At 43.2% G+C, this 17,322-nt stretch overlaps 1 protein-coding gene across 2 annotated transcripts; it reads right to left on the reverse strand.

Moving 5' to 3' along the window:
• Positions 1–558: 558 nt before the first annotated feature.
• tonsl (tonsoku-like, DNA repair protein) lies at positions 559–13,391 on the reverse strand. Of its 2 annotated transcripts, XM_029460627.1 has the most exons (29): positions 13,311–13,391; positions 12,948–13,063; positions 12,735–12,830; positions 11,722–11,864; positions 11,367–11,550; positions 11,112–11,241; positions 10,792–10,963; positions 10,550–10,664; positions 10,277–10,428; positions 10,001–10,153; positions 9,295–9,420; positions 8,926–9,124; positions 8,762–8,817; positions 8,586–8,675; positions 8,280–8,352; positions 8,029–8,192; positions 6,987–7,110; positions 6,644–6,885; positions 5,592–6,066; positions 5,304–5,506; positions 4,679–4,785; positions 4,395–4,551; positions 3,586–3,664; positions 3,188–3,495; positions 2,607–2,778; positions 2,155–2,330; positions 1,941–2,014; positions 1,642–1,775; positions 833–1,032 (listed from the first exon to the last, which is right to left on the reverse strand). In XM_029460627.1, the coding sequence occupies exons 2-29, from the start codon at positions 12,970–12,972 to the stop codon at positions 833–835; spliced, it is 4,329 nt and encodes a 1,442-aa protein (XP_029316487.1). In that variant the 5' UTR covers positions 12,973–13,063; positions 13,311–13,391. The 2 variants fall into 2 exon arrangements, with proteins under 2 accessions (XP_029316486.1, XP_029316487.1); XM_029460626.1 differs by lacking the exon at positions 13,311–13,391 and having other exon boundaries at positions 559–1,032; positions 12,948–13,250.
• Positions 13,392–17,322: the final 3,931 nt, after the last annotated feature.

A 17,322-nucleotide genomic window follows, 5' to 3' on the forward strand; every position in this document is an offset into this window, starting at 1 on the left:
CACCAATCAATAATAAGAAACATAAGAAAAGAAAGAAGATAAGAAAACTTATTTTCAGTTGGTGTGAAACGGGTCATAGGCTGGTTTACACGTGAGAATGGCTCGCTGCTGGTGACTTCAGACGCGCTCAGTTTCCAGGATGTGATTGAAAAGATTAACATGTGGCATAAACTTTTCATAAAGTGAACAAATGAAAAAACACGGTTCTAAAGTCTGCACTATAAAGATAGGGGATTTAGGCAAAAATCAAAAAGGAATGTGCAAAACTGTGCTCACATCCTAAGCAAAGATAACTCTCGGTATAAGACTTTGCTGCATGATTACTTTGGAAGATAAGTCTGTTGATTTTGGATATTTGTGGCCTGGTCTGTTGTTTATCCCGACTGATACGTCAGTCAGTCCCTTTTTATTTACCACCTTTATTTGGGTCAACATTTCCCTTCGTCCCTTTGGTTTTATTGGTGTTTGATTTTGTCAAAGATATGAGTAAAAAGTTTGAATTAGAACCAGGAAGAATCCTTTCATTGAGATGAAACATGGGCCACAGAGACAAATGCATGTGAGTCACTTTAATTGTTTTTTTAATATCAAATCCAGTGGTAACATAACAAACTGAAGACACAGATATATATAAATAAGGCGTACAAAATACATGAAACATATAAGCCATTTACACAGAATGTCTGTGGAAGCCACGTCGCTGGTTATTTCCTTTGGTGCAGTTTGCAGTTAAAAGCACCCTTATTATAAAAGTTGTGTTTTTATAATTTCACGTGTCAGCGATGAAAGCTCTGCCATCGTCTCTGGAGCACATTTCAGTTCCCCCCCCCCTTCATGAGGAGGCCGCAGCAGAGAGCAGACACTTACTGTTTCGGTCAATGAAGTGTCCACGTGACCGGCTGGTGTCCCAGCTCTGCTTTAAGGCCTGCCGGTCCAGCTTGTTGAGTCCCTGAGAGCAAAGACGGAGATCCTTGACCAGCTCTGACAAACCATCCAGACCTGCAGTGTCCCAGGGGCCAGACACCTCGCAGCCTGCGGTGAAGCAACACAGCAGCTTGTTTATCATTTGTATTAAAGACAGCCTACAGTATACATGGTGTGAACATAATATACACATTGTAACTAACAACTTCAAATGTGAAATGTATACATCATCTCATGCACGTTAAAACGTTCTATATCGGATTCAATTTATAAAATAAAATAGTCCTTAATCTAAAGTAAAGTGTGACAATAAGTTATTTTCCTCCTCCTATTCCATGCTTTAGAAAATGCAAAATGAACTTTCTTTTTTTTAATATTTATTACAAATCATGATATGAAAAGACCAAAATAAAGAAGATTCACAATATTCACGTTCTTTACTCTTCAACCATAAATATGTAGTGGCAATGTACCAATGTAGCACATCTTACTCATAGGCAAATTATACTGAACATATTTATAACGGTAATGTGCCACCAAAGGCAAATAAGAAGATTGCTGGCGAGGAAACATGGATGTAAAAAATTTTGTTTTTAACTTCCTCCCCTCAAAACATTGGCTTGATACACGTTTAATGAGAAAGACACCGCATTCAGCAGGTTTATTACGCCTCAAGAAGGAAGAGAAACACCAAAAGCTACCTGTAACTTAACACACCTTGAAGGTTTAGAAGGGTCAAAGGTCGACAAGCCTCTCTGAGGGAGGTCAGGATGTTGTGAAGTCCTGCTGAGGTAACAGACGGATTTCCTGATAGGTTCAGATTGACCAGAGTCGGACATGAAGGCAGGCACCTAGAAGGAGCAACCAAAAGGTTTAATAGAGAAACTGATGACTGAAGGGGCAAATAAAGGAATTCCTCCTCCTGGTTCTGTGTTAACGTACGAGGCATGAAATAAACTAATCACCTATAATAAGGCAAGACAAACACACGCATGCGCACACACACGTACGCTCACCTGGACAAGGTGGCTACACTGCTGTCCGTCAACCCGTTTGCTGCCAGACTCAGGTGGGTCAGTGAACACTCATCCTACAAGGAAAGACGGACGCTTTGATTTGTTTGTATTGTACATTTAAACTCTCAATCAATCCACACATGAATGCTGTTTCTTTAGTGTGTGTGTGTGTGTGTGTGTGTGTGTGTGTGTGTACTGAACATGGTTTATGTACCTGTGACAGGATTTTGGTGAGGTGTTCCAGCGCCGGGTAATCAGCCTGACCCCTGCGCACGGCAGACAGGTCCAGGTGTGTGAGACAGTGGAGAGGTAGAGTCTTCAACACCAGCTCAAAGCCAGTGGAGCCCAGTGCATTGTGGGATAGACACACTGATTTCAGGTGGCCCGTTCCTGAAATGATATTAATTTACTTATCTATATACTCATTTTAAAACAGGCAAAACATCTTATTTAAGCTAAAATATATTCTATGTTGGATACTGATACTGTACATCAACAATACTTTAATACTATTCTTTGTCTTCATTTCTAAGGATTTGATTAACAAAAGGACACTAATGTCTGCATATCACTCACTACAAGCACTTTTAAAGCAAACACAACTTTATCCATCTCATTAACTAACCTAGTATCTAAACATTACATTACAGCCTGTTAGAGAGTCACCTGTCAGAGCGTGGGCTAGCAGCAGTCGATGCTGCTGTAGGAAGCGAGCGGTGAGGCCACAGGCCTGCAGAGACAGCTTGGCTAACAGAGGGCAGCAGGACAGCAGGCAGGACAGAGACTCAGACACACCGTCACCCAGATAGTTCATACTGAGGTCAAGCTCCTCCAGGCACTGTGAGAGGAAAACAACCGCAAACAATGAGCACTGTGCATGAGACAGAATTCACTATTAAATTGTATTTGTATTAAACTCGTCGTTCTGAGTTGTGATGGGAAAATGTGCATGACAGTTTGTTTTAACACTGTGGTTTGTGACAGTTCAAGTATGACTAGACTTAAACAAACTGCATTCTTAAGTGAAACCAAAGTATGAGGAGAAAAGAGAGAGAGGCAGAATCTCTGCACATACAAACACAAACTATCTTCATAACTAAGAGTGAAAATGCTGAGAAAATATGTCTGATTGTGATTCAGGGTGAGTGTACACTTTAAAAGTTACTATATTATAATAGTAGACAAAGACAAAACTATCTTGAAAAGGAAACACTGACGACAGCAGGAAAATAAAAACAGCTCTTTACCGGAAACGCAGGATGACACTGTCCCTTTAAAGCATTCACTGCCTTCTCCAGACCTTCCCCTGTAATGCCATTGGCAGAAATGTCCAGCAGCCGAAGGCGAGGCATGGTGATTGTTGTGGCAACCAGCTCGGGGAGAAGGTTGTCATGGAGACGGTTTCCGGAAATCCGCAGCTCAGTGAGGCTGGCCTGCAGTTTCAGGGCACGGAGGAGCGGGCTGAGACCGGAGGGCGCCAAGCTGAGGCCGCACACCGACACAGAGGAGCTCCCATCCTGCACCTCACACAGCCGGCTGACACGCTTGTTCTCATCTGCAGGGAGACAAAGATGTTTCAGGATGAGTCATCGAAATGTGTATTTCTAAGTTTGTGTGCATTTGTGTGTGTGTGTGTGTTCCTCACCAACTGCCAGGCTGTTGCAGGCCTTCTTGTAGCGCTCGGGGAGAGGAGGAAGATCCCAGGAGCACACTTCAGCCAGAACCTACAACACAACACACCACCTTAAATTATATATATATATATATATATATATATATATATATATATATATATATATATATATATATATATATATATGTCCTGATGAAAATAAGTAAAACAGTAGTAAAAGCAATCTCAAAAAGGCACTTTTTCTTAATCCGTTCCTCACATTTTGTTCATTTGGGCTGTGCTAATGCCTACATTTTGGAAAGGGTACTTTACAGTGTACAATAAAGTCAGTCCCTTAAGGACATAAATGTCCCTGTTGATCCCAGGGCCATTAAAGCATAAAATCATGTCTTGTATAATATCAGGCTTTCAACATAGTTTTTACTATTTTACATCAGATTGAGCGATTTTGCCTTATTTTTTTTAAATACATGCTATTTTCCTGGTTCCTGCAAAAAAAAAAATTACATCACAATCAATGTTGTTGCCTACCATCGACATATCCCAGCCTGTGAAACAATCCATGTAGAATTCAGTATAGAAAAATAATTCAATGTTGGCATCAACAACTGGCATTATGTAAACAAACCGGCATTCAAAGGGTTATGATTATATTAAAATATCCATTCATTAAAAAAGGTATGATTATTTGGTAGTTATGATGAATCACAAAGTTGATTCAAAATAAGTGAAAATGGAAAATAATATTAATATATAATAATTTTATGGCAGTTTTTTTAAGTTTTCTGAAGTGAGGCTCCAGGGTTAATGCGTGGCCTCACCTCTTCATTGGTGTGCAGGACAGCCAGCAGCAGGTCCTGCGGGCAGAGCAGAGCACCTTCCTTCTGCAGTGAGAGGCGAGGCAGGAGGCCACACTTCTGGTAATAACGCTGAGCGGCCTGCTCACACAGCCACGACACAGTGCAGGAGTCTGCCTCACTGGAACACAGTGGAATGATGCCATGGTTTTAAAGAAAACAAAATACCAGTCTGGTTAAAAAAATGTGTAAACAAACCAAAAAAATCCCATCCCATCACTGATGCCATTCTTTCTGTATAGACAAACCTTTGTGGAACTGGGATGAGGAAAACATCTTCCTGAACTCTGACCCTCATTCTGATTGGTGGAGGCAGTGGTGTGGGCATGGGAGCAACTAGAATTTGAGTTGGAGGCTGAAATAAAGTGACAAATTAAAAACATACATATCAGAAAAAACAGATTGGCATCTTCAAAAAGAGGAAAATCCACCAAATCCTGCAATTAGATCAAGACTCGGATCTAGAAACTCTGAAAGTGTGCAGTGTGACTCATGGGGTGAAGGGATGATGTAAAGTCAGTTTAGATCCAAAGTAAAGGTATTCAAGCTGCACCGATGTCTTAAAATGCACATTACCTTCTTGATCATCTCGCTCACTCAAAAGCACATTAATCACTGTCTAAAGTTAATCAAGGAAAATGATCCTGACAAATGATGTTCCACTTATGGCCCCGAGTGATGCTGAAACATTAATAATTGTCAAGCTGCAGTCAACGTCGTACTAATAATGTGAAATCTCTTTCTGAACATGAAATTAGTCATTTAAAAAATAAATAAGGTACATTACATTCGTCCTGGGCAAATAATATTGCGCATTTTTCTACATGTGACTCCATCTGTAACTCATCAGATACAGAAGGTTTATTTTCTCACCTGCATGTGCATGTGTGGGGGGGGTGGTGTCTCTGGTCCCATGTCGTCATCGTCTGTAACCGTGGGGCTGTGTGACCTGTTGACCTCTCGTCTGCCCAACCGGACCATCCCTGGCATCTGAGTCATTTTGACCTGGTGAGGCTTCAGAGAGCCGTTCTTTTTCAGAGAGAGACTCCTGCTGGACGACGAAGGGACTGCAGAACCTGAAAGAGCAGAGGAGCATGATGAAGGTAGACGAAGAAAAGAAGTGGAGAAAAATAAAACGAGACAAAATAATCAAATCTTTACCTCTGCAGGGGTCAAAGAGTCTGTTTTGACTTCTTGCTACAAAAGACGAGGCAGTGTCTTCCCCTCTCATCCCAATCTGTTCCACCCGAAGCCTCCTCTTCTTCTTCGGCTGAATTTCCCCCAAATCATCCTCCAGCCACTCATCAGCCATGTACTCCTCCTCAGGAACCAGGGCTGATTTGTTGCTGGATGAAACGGCTGGCGTGCTGGAGAACTGAGGCTGTGACAGACCCTGGAGAAGCGTTTTCGCGCTGCCTAAGCCTCGAATGGCGCTATGGTACTCATCTCGTGCAAAGACAGACGGCACGGGAGCCTCTCTGACATTTTCTCGGCCCGTGTTGGGGATCGGGTCGGCTTCCTTGTTTGCGAGGACTTCCTTTTGACTCTGGGCTGTTGGGAAACTGTGTCTAGGGCGGACGGCACGGAGAGGACTGATGCAGTGAGAGTCGCTGTCGTCCGAGGAGCTGCTGTTATTCTATGGAAGACATATAAATAAATAAACTTGACTTTATATACAAATCACATACAGTAATTGAGATCTAAAGAATTCAGTGGAACGGTTTCCACGGGGGCAACACAGTTATATTTAAGACTTTCTTCAGGCCTTCTTAATATCAAATAGTATGACATGTAATACACGTTTTACCGTCCTGAAGTATGAAAGTATGACGGAATACTAGTGACAATACTGTCTAGAAGGTTTTATTGTTACAACACATCATTTTCAGTACAACCTAGCAGTATATTACCATAATTCCTACTTATTAACAAGCTATGGACCTGGATAAGAAGCATAAACACTTTTTTGGATGGATTAAACAATTAAAAATGGTGAATTAATTAAAGTTTTTGCTAAAAATTGACAGAGGATGAGCTTCCTAGCTACTGTAGCTAGCAGAAGTGACAGAGTTTGCTCCAGGATTAAATAACCTCCTGCAGGACAATTCACTGTCGCACATGTACACTCTGCATTTAACCCATCCGAGTATTAGGAGCAGTAATCAGATACAAAAACAATAAAGTATTTTTATTTAAATATAAATAAGCCTTACCCCATACAGGACAGCAGCCTCTGTTCCTCTGGCTCTGTGCCGCTGTGTTGAGCCGTTGCTCTGCCACCGTTTGGGGCTGGCAGGTTTTTCCTTCACCTCTGAGTTCCTGTTGGTGAGGGGCCAGTCTTGGCTGGAGGAACAGCCCCCTCCAGAGGAGGACAGCAGCTCTGAGTTCTCGGCATCAAACAGCTGGCTGTCCTGCAGGGCATCGAAAGGCTTGGCTGGGGCCGGAGCAGCAGCCACTGTGTTAGAGAGAGATAAGTGCGTGGGGAAACTGTGTCTGAAAGGATACTTAAAAAGGCGAAGCGTGGCTAAACTGTTTGTGATGATGTAAAGACCTCACCTCCCCCTGCAAGAGCCTTCCTCAGCAGTCTCTCTGTAGCGATGCACTCCTGCTTGGTGTCCTGGTCCAACTCTCTGCTGTACGTCCTCTGCCACTGACGCAGGGTGTCCATGGCGGAGTTACCCTGACACAGGATGGTGGAAACATGAGGATGATGAGAATACTTTATTGTCAGATCAAGTCTGACATTTTTCTTGCATTACAGCAGCTCCATTTGCATCATCAACAAAGACCAAGATAGGAAATAAGGATACATACATTTAACATTAGATAATCACAGACGACTATACATTAGATCTATGACCTATAATCTTTGAGCAGATTTTCCACGCACGAGACAGATGTACACATGTAAGCCATATTCTGTCGGATTAAGTTTTATAGAGGATGTGGGGTGATTTCCATATTACCAGACAGTGATATTAAACACATCTGGAGTGAGTTCTTAACCCTTACATCAGTAAAGAGAACAGAAACTCTTATTTTTGATGAATAATTTGTATTTCTTGGTAGAATATGACACAATTGTTGTGCAAGGACGAAACTAAACTATGGTTACAGGAATCATGTCCATGCCTCCATGACTGGAAGGAAATAATAGAGAAATTCAAACCATGAAGAAAATTACATTTATGCTCAGAGGGAATAAATGGTTTCATTATGAAAAACAAACATATGTACCTGAACTTAAGACTTCATAATTCTATCCATTATATAAAGACATGAATGTGTATTTGGCATCACAAAAATGCTTGTTTGTTTTTTTACTAAACGAGACATATTGCAATTTAACATCAAGCCGTGTTTGTGAGTTTCATCAGCGCAGCACACAGTGAACTGCGTCATGCATTCAACACATTCTAATTCACAAAGATATCTTTAAGTGGTTTGCAACTCTCTGTGAATTACAGTTTAATAATACTAATATGCAGCATATCACACACACACACACACACACACACACACACACACACACACACACACACACACACACACACACACACACACACACACACACACACACACACACACACACACACACCTTGGAGTTGCGTTGGGTGACAGAAGCCCCTCGTTCCACCAAAAGTCGTGCAACGTTTAAATGGCCACAAGCGAGTGCATCGTGGAGAGGAGTCATTCCTTCACATAAGGGACCACCAGGATCATTGATGTTAGCGCCGTGCTCCAGAAGCACGGCTACAATGTCTGCATGAGAGAAAAGGGTGTTTTTATTTTTACTTTTTAACAACTTTTTAAATCAAGGTTAAATACAGTTAATATGAAATCAGTTACCATAGTGACCGTGGTTGGAGGACTCATGAAGAGGAGTCCAGCCACAATAGTCTCTGGGGTTCACTGGGTGACCCTGACATGCAGACAAGCAGAGCATCGTTAATATCAGACCATCCAGGTTTAATTTACTCTTTCAGCTTCATGAACATCACTCTTTCTAAATGATTAAAGTCTTCTTGAGATGTGTTTTGGTGTAGTAAATATTTAATAAGCTTAGATAGACAAGAAGTTTTGTTATTGGACGTCTGCTCAGTTTAATACAGATATGTTACTGTTTACTGAGGATTTTACTATCATCTGTCCCACCTGTTCCACCAGATACTGGGCCTGCTTCAGGTTCCCTTCTATGCACGCTCTGTGCAGAGATGTCTCGCCCTTCTCGTTTCTCTTTTTCCACTAAAAAACAGATACAAAGAGAGCAGAGGGTAAAACACTGAAGACATGGAAAACTTGTGTAAAGTGACAACTGATATACGACTCACTCTTCCTGCCTTCCTCCTTCCCGACACCATCTTGTCATAACCCTCCAAATCATCATCTAGAAACCGTATGAAAAGTCACGCGAGACAAACATAAAACAACTTCAATATTATCTATTATAATCCATTTGTTTAGAGACGTCAGCGTGGCAGAATGCCAGCTCTACCTGAGTCTGAGAGAACGACGTCACTGTCATCCAGAGGCTCACTGTTGTCCGTCTCCTCCTCTTCATCCTCCTCACAATCACTCCCATCTGGACTCCAGCCCTGAGCGGCATTCAGCTCCTGCATCATCGCCTCAGTGTCATCGGCCTTCGATGAGCCGCGTCGTCTCTGGGACGCCAGCCAGAGCCTCAACACGCGTTTCTGTAGCAGAGAAAGTGAGTCCATACACGGCATCTGTTGTTAGGCCCTTCAAAGTATTACCGGTACTCTTTAACACAACACATGGATTTTCAGCTATACATAAAAAGGCTGATTATGTATGAAAATTAATCCGCCTTTCAAATGCAGTTACTTGTTCCTTTCCAGCTCACCTGTAGTCTGGCCTGAGCAGACTTCTGAGCCAAGCGTGAGGCTGTACTGTAGCTGCTGTCTATATCCTCCGAGGCACAGCCGCTCTCCTCCTGAGCTGTAGCGATGTTCAGCCATGTGCTGCACTCCTGATACAGACACGTACAAGCGATTTAATTACATGCACCATTTATTATTAGAATATTATTTAATATTGTAAATTACGTCGGGCAGCTTGACAGTTTAAAGTAACAGTACCAATGAAATACTAAGAACAATCATACAGGTGATTCAGCTGCGGAGTTTGTATATACTTAAACCAATAAACTGTTAAATTATATATATTTATAGGATTTATTCCACCCCATTTAAGCTTTTATCATCACATCTAAAAATGTAAGTTTACAGAACTTTACATTTACAGCAATCAATATATATCGTCATTTTTGTTTATTTAACCAGCTGTTTCTTTTAACTGTGATTGTATGTTTTGATCATGATTATTTAATGCGCCCGGAGAAAACAAAACAATATGAAGACTGGATGGTTTCATTTCAAATATTAAAAAGAGTGAAAATCAAGCATAGCATATTCATAACCTTGGAAACATAACGGTTCAAATAGACTTTGTACGAAACCGGCAGATTATACCACTTTGATCAAAGAATCATTTAAAATAGCATTATAATAGAGTAATGTTGAGTGAAGAGGCAGGTAGTGCAGGTATACCTCAGTAGAGCTGCCCTGTCGTAAAGCCAGCTCCTGTCTGTAGTGCTCCACCGCCTTGCTGTGCCGTCTCAGGTCTGTGTAGGTCGCAGCCAAGGACACATGGATGACAGCCAGCTCCCTGGCTGGCTTTTCCAACGCCTCAGCGCCCTTTAGCTGCACCACACAGACATCAAAGTTCAACACAAGTAACTCTATTATGTGAATAAACTCAAATTGGAGAAGAGTTCAAACGCAGTGAATATTGGGTGCTAAAGTAAACATTGGAACATTCCTTACCTGAGCTTCATATGCATCCAGAGCTTTGCTGTAGCAGCCAACCTTGCAGTAAAGGTCGCCCAGCTGCTCTGCCAGCCCCACGGCCTGATGGGAGCTAAGTTTTTTGCCCTGATCCTCTCCCAACTCTTCCTCCAATTTACAGCCTTTATCCGCTAGTAGAAAATAATAATAATATCACGGCATCAACTCAGCTATCATAGTGAAAACTTTTTTTTTAAACTAAAAACAAATAATCTGCAGGACTGGGTGGAGAAAACAAAGTAGCTCGTTCACCAGATTTGAAAGCTTTCTTCACTGCCTGCCTGTCCAGTGGCTGCTGGGAGCCCAGAAAGACAGCCTTCTTCAGAGATCGTCGAGCTGCTACGAAATCACCCAGAGACAGCTGCACCTGTGGATGAATGTCATGGAGACGCACTAATTACAAAATGCAGAGCCACAATAAACAGAAAACGGGTCAGTTGGTTGACTGCAATTTGACTATTTTTGCTATAGCTCTCTTAAGAATGAATTCATACCTTGCCGATGCAGTGAAAGCACTCGCTCTCACTGAACTTGTCTTTGATCTTCCTTGCGCACTCTTTGGCCTGTTCGAGGCAGCGCACAGCGTTAGACTGTTGACCGTGACGGAAGTAGATGTTGCCCAGGTTAAAGTTTGCACGGTAGAGATCCTCCAGCAGCTGACTCTTCCTTTACAGGATGAGAACGAAGAAACCCACAATGAACAATACTTTATGGGAATCAGTTATAGATTAAGACCCGGTTGTACGTGCTCAGGGAACAGTAAGAAACAATTAGTCTTTAAACTACTATGAAGTTTAGTTTAGGATGTTCTTACTCTGCAATAAAGACACTTCGACGGATAAACTCGCTGCAACGTTTGGGCTCCCCAAGTTGATCACAGACCAGACCCAGATTGAGGAAGAGACGTGCCTTCATCTCACTAATCTCTCGCTGCGGCACAGTTCCTGGAGGTTAGAACAATAAAATGTCAGAACAAACAAGTACTACAAAAACTACATACTATTAGATAGCTTAATACGCTCCATAAAATCCTTGAGGATACAAACAAGCACATAGAAACAGTGCAGACCTTCTAGACGGTCATCCACAATGGACAGGCTCTTCCTGAAGGCCTCCTCTGCTTGCTCCAAACTGTTCCTCGATTGGTCCGATTCATAACTGAAGAGGTAGGTTCGACCAATAGTGGCCAGCGCTCTTTGCTCCTCAGCATGATCTCTGACAGAGCGAGCCAGGTCCAGGTGACATCTCTGGTGCTAAAGAAAAATACATAAACCCTGTAACAAGCCTTCTTAAGGTCGCTGTACGGTTGTAATATGAGCCTGCGTGTTGTCCCCTACGTTTGTATCATTGTAGTACTGACGTTTTAGGTTTTTATTGGTTTAATGGCCACATTGTTTTGTTTTTGTTAAAGCAGATCTACTCACTTTCAAAGCAGCCTGAATATTTCCCATCTCTGCGTAGCATTCTCCTATCTTACGATTGGCCACAGCTCGTCCAATCACATCGCTTAGCACCTCAGAGAGAGACAACTCCTGCTGGTGCTCCCTAATCGCAGCCTTATAATCACCTGAGATGCACAAAAGAACAGAAACAAGGATGGATGAGTACATTTAGATTAGGACTCAGAAATTGCACTTCCCATTACTCATTAGACATGTTTTCGTGATCAACAGGGAAACCTGTTTACCGCTACAAGAGTAGAGATTTTGGAGACAGCAGAAGGGTTTTTATGGTGTTTTGAAGGATAACTGGATTGATTAAACAGCTAGTAACTCTGGGGTAACTCTACACTGAGAGGGGTTGAATCTATAAGGAGGCAGCAGCAGAAGAAGAAGACAGTGGTGTGTAGGACTGTGAAGCTTCAAATTAACTGCAATGATGATTGCTCAAAACTACTTAAAACTCACCAGAATGCCACTTATTGTATGCAATTATTGTGAATAAATTCATGTATATTTTGTAAATACACACAGGCCGAGTTGGTTAGTTAGTCACCTCCATCTGTATACTTCACAAAATGATGAGTAACTGTATAATATGCATCTTTAGACATATCACTGCTATCAACTGTTTGATTTTGGTCTGACACTTCTATTCTGGGGCCTTGTAAATGTCTATGTTATGTTCTTATCACTGTATCAAATATGATTCATTCATATATTGGTTTATTTAAAAACAGGGGCAGTGTACAATAAATACAGCGCACAATGCCGATTTCCATCTCTTGTCCCTGAATGTGTATACAATGCACACATCTAGCAATAACAATAACTAAAACCTATATCAGACCAATAAATAACATAAATGTATTATATTTGAACTGTTCATCTTAAACTCTATATTTGTGTATTTGTGTATAATATGTGTTGGAATATGAGATAAATGCCATTCCCACAGATTCCTATACACATCTCTTCATTCAACAGTAAACACTTACCATTTCTGGACAGAAGCTCTCCTAGCTGATTGCAGATGTTTGCTTCCTCTTTTAAGTTTCTGCTGTGCTGCACTTTGCTTTTTGCTTTCAGCAGCTCTGCAGAATATTTCACATTAAGGTTTTACATATCAACAGTGTAAACAATCGAAACAAATGTGGTTAATAAAAACGCCTTCTCACTTGTAAACACCGCACAAGTGAAGCAATACTTACGTTTGATCTCCCGTGAATGGCTCATGTTGATCGGTAACAGCTAGCTAACATACAGCTGGGAGTAAATGACAATGCAGCGCGCTTCACTTTAGCTCAGCGCTAACTGGACGAACCAACTGCCAATACATAAATAAACAAATCAAACCACCTTTTCACTTCATTTTCACCTATACGTGTCTTTGTCCATTAATGTCCTTGTTGTCATTTACGCATCTGATCGTGTTTACTATCTCATCAAATAGCGCTACATAGTAATAATTTCAGTAGACATGATTTTACTTAATGCTTTCAGTAAACTTTACAATGCCCCGCCAGTACTGCGCGAGCCAATGACTTCACTATATGATATTGGGTTTTTTTTACCCTGATGTTTGCCTCTCAGTCACAAATCCCGCCTCGCTCAATAGGATTAAAAGGTCGTGTCTGTCGTTTGTCTTGCGCACAACACTGATCATCTGCTATAACTGAGGAATTAAACATAACCTATATGATTTGTGGACGTTTCTGTAAAAGGAGAAAAGGAGTGCATTTGTCTGACAGACTAAACTCAGGGCAAACATACCCCGCTGGCTACCGTTCATTGGCTAACAACAGAGCGTGACATACATAGAAACAAGTGAAGGGTTGGTTCAGGAGTAACCTTGTGCTTTTTTGCTACTTTTAGACTAGCGATTGTTTATACTCTTAAATCCTACACATAAAGCTACAGTACAAAAATATATGCTTATATTAATGTCTCGTGAGTAGAACAACAGACGCAGAAGTGACAAACAGAGCAGGATCTCATGGTGATGCTGACTCTACTGCTTGTGGGCCAAGTCATGTCAGGCCAAAAGGTAGTAGAGGTAAGAGCTCTTTATATATGTATGGGTAATAGTCCCTTTATTTCCTGAGACTGTTTTGAAGGAAATGATCAACCACATCTAAACCCAATGTGATAAATATATATATTTGTATTGGTTTATATATGGGCTTTATACATATTGCTCTTCTTCTTCTTCTTCTTCTTCTTCTTCTTCTTCTTCTTCTTCTTCTTCTTCTATGAAACGTCATGCATGTGTGCTAGAACTTGAACTAGAACGATGTCGAAGACAAACTGAAACATCTGCACGCTGCATCTTCTTCAGAAAATGTTACTAAGGCTACCATTCAAAATTGTAAATGCTAATAATAGGTCAATACATTTTTTGCATTAAATATTATTTTCTGCAGAAGAAACGTTATTTGTTGTATTTAAATATTAAAAAAATAAATACCAGCCGAATTATCATTCTCATATTTTTGTATTACATGTAGTGTAACTGCTGCTAATCTGGTTTCTGCTGCCAACTAGTGGTGACAGAAACCTTTTCTCTTAACCCTGTAAAGCTGTGATTCTACATCAAAGCAGATTTTGGTCACAAGTACAAAAGCCTGCACATGTCTAAGGGAAATACATATCTTTCATCTCAAGGAGGCAAGTTTTTATCTCTTTACAAAATCTTGTAACCTTTAAAAATCCAGCATCAGTCGGGCTCTAATAATAACTGTGACTTAGTAAATGAAAAACATGACCATATGATGTAGTGAGTAAGATGTAATAAGTTAATTATGAGAACCCAGTTCCTGCTGCCTGGTCTCGGCAGCCTCCAATTTCTGCTGCCGGGCCGCAACAGCCTTCAGTTCCCGCTGCCGGACCTCCGCAGACTTCAGTTCCCGCTGCCAGACCTCCGCAGACTTCAGGTTCCCGCTGCCGGACCTCCGCAGACTTCAGTTCCCGCTGCCGGAACTCCGCAGACTTCAGCTTCCCGCTGCCGGACCTCCGCAGACTTCAGTTCCCGCTGCCGGACCTCCGCAGACTTCAGTTCCCGCTGCCGGACCTCCGCAGACTTCAGTTCCCGCTGCCGGACCTCCGCAGACCCCACCTGCCGGACCTCCACAGACTCCAGTTCCCGCTGCCGGATCTCTGCTGACATCCGCCCCAGCTGTTCCCCAGCTTCCCATCGAGACCCCAGCTGTTCCCCAGCTACCCCTCGAGACCCCAGCCCCTGTGCTCCCTCTGTCCCTTGATACCCCAGTCCCTGTGCTCCCTCTGTCCCTCGATACCCCAGCCCCTGTGCTCCCTCTGTCCCTCGATACCCCAGCCCCTGGGCTCCCTCTGTCCCTCGATACCCCAGCCCCTGGGCTCCCTCTGTCCCTCGATACCCCAGCCCCTGTGCTCTCTCTGTCCCTCGATTACCCCAGCCCCTGTGCTCCCTCTGTCCCTCGATTACCCCAGACCCTGTGCTCCCTCTGTCCCTCAATGCCCCAGCCCCTGTGCTCCCTCTGTCCCTCGATACACCAGCCCCTGTGAGCCCCTCTCCTTCCGAGACCCCTGTGCTCCCATCTCTTCCCGAGACCCCTGTGCTCCCATCTCTTCCCGAGACCCCTGTGCTCACATCTATTCCCGATACCCCTTCACTCCCCTTGACTCCCGAGACCCCCGTGTCCCCGTTGACTCCCGAGACCCCCGTGTCCTCGTTGACGCTCGAGATCCCCGTGTTCCCCCCGACTGTCGAGACCCCAGTGACTCCGGCCTCCCGAGCGACTACTCCGTTGGACTCCAGCCCGGCCTCCTGAGCGGCTCTGCCCGCATCCTGCCCGCATCCTGCCCGGCCTCCCCGCCGGCCTCCTGAGCGGCTCTGCCCGCATCCTGCCCGGCCTCCCCGCCGGCCAGCCCGCCGGCCTCCCGCCGGCCTCCCCGCCAGCCTCCGGAGCGGCTGCACCCGCATCCTGCACAGCCTCCCCGCCGGCCTCCTGGGTGGCTCCAGCCGCATCCAACCCAGGCTCTCCGTCCGCCTCACCGTCCTCCAGAGCGGTCTCCTGCCCCGCCTCCTACGGGCAATAGACCCTCCTCCGGCACTCCTCCACCCACCCTGTTGGATTTTTGTGACGTCTGGGATCCGTCCCTTGAGGGGGAGGTTATGTCATGATCTTGGTTTCTGTTTCCTGTTTTATTTTGAAATGTTCCCTTCCCCTTGTGTCATGTCTGGTATTACTTCCTGCCCTTGTGTTTTCTGCCTTTCTCCCCAGGTGTTTCTCGTTCCCTTCATTAGTTTCCTCCTGTGTATTTGCCTTTCTCTCCCAGCTGTGTCTAGTGCCCTCATTTAGTGTCTGTGTATATATCCCTGTCTGTCTCAGTGTTCTTTGTCGGATTGTTATTCATGTTACGTGTTTGTTACCGGCCCGTATCTGCCCGTATCTACCCGTTCGTGTTCGGTTTGTGTTGTTTTGTTACTTTGTATTTCTGTATGTTTATTAGCTTTTGTTAATAAAGCTCTCTTTGTGGTTAAAATCATCATCCATTGTACTGCATTTGGGTCCTCACCTTCACCGAACCGTGACATGAACACCATTATAGAAGGCTCACTGTAAATCCAGTACAAAAACTAAAAGATCAGTGTATAAATCATGAATAGTTTCTTAGTTGGTGCATTTAGCTGTTATTTTTAGTCAGTCAGCAGAAGTACTGCTACTAAAGAAGGACCCACAAATCTGAAACACAAACAATGCCTAACGTTACTTACACCAATTTTCAGATTGACGTCCATGGAGATAACCCAAATTCATGATCTTATAATCCAACTGTTCAGTATGCTAAAACAAAAAAAAGGAGGGGGGGGACACATGGCTGGTGACGTCTTTGCCGAGACGTTTTTTGATTTGCTTATTCAGATGGACAGCACGCCTTGACAGACAAATAGTGGTGCAGCCTCTAGTGCGTCGCTGAAAATCACACACATTATTTTTGTTTTTTAAAAGGATGTGATGATAAGATTGCCACAACTGTGGACAAAATCAATGATCTAACAGATTTTGTATCCCCTACATTATGTAGATTTCTGGTCTCATGTGTAAAATAAACTTGCTAAAGTTGGCCTTATTTCTGCTGGATTCGCCAACACATCCACCTGTGTAATTATTTTTTAGAGCATCTAAAAATATTCCCAAATCTGAGTCCCCTGAGAAAAAACAGTAAACATAGCAAACAGCGAGGAAAAATAACTCCGCAATTATAAAACCCTACATTCACTGTCGGTTTACATTTAACAATACCGAAAATCCTGCAAACAGCAACAAACAGAAATGCTAATTCTTTCATTTTTTTTGCCAGAGATTGTTAAAATGCCAGGCACGAGACTCCTTCATCAGAAGGAGCTGAGGAGCCTTTCACATCAGACACAGAGCTTCCTCTCAGCCTCTGTGAGTCTGCATCTCTAAACCGTTGACCTCACAAATGAGCGCGCCGCATCATTGTGAGAATTGGTGTTTCTGGGCGGTGCAAAGTGGAGTAGAGCACATCAGAGTGCAGGATATCTGAGCACAGCAGAGCACAGAGAGGCAGGCACATCCGCCG

This window comes from Cottoperca gobio, chromosome 22, assembly GCF_900634415.1.
Source record: "Cottoperca gobio chromosome 22, fCotGob3.1, whole genome shotgun sequence".
Lineage (NCBI taxonomy): Eukaryota > Metazoa > Chordata > Actinopteri > Perciformes > Bovichtidae > Cottoperca > Cottoperca gobio.

Excerpts from the sequence above, each read along its gene's own strand:
- tonsl (XM_029460626.1), bottom strand. The coding sequence starts at position 12,972 with ATGAGCCATTCACGGGAGATCAAAC. Across the intron at positions 11,242-11,366 it reads TGTGGATGACCGTCTAGAAG|GAACTGTGCCGCAGCGAGAG; the intron begins GTCTGCACTGTT and ends TCTAACCTCCAG. Across the intron at positions 2,779-3,187 it reads AGTGTCATCCTGCGTTTCCG|TGCCTGGAGGAGCTTGACCT; the intron begins GTAAAGAGCTGT and ends TTCCTCTCACAG.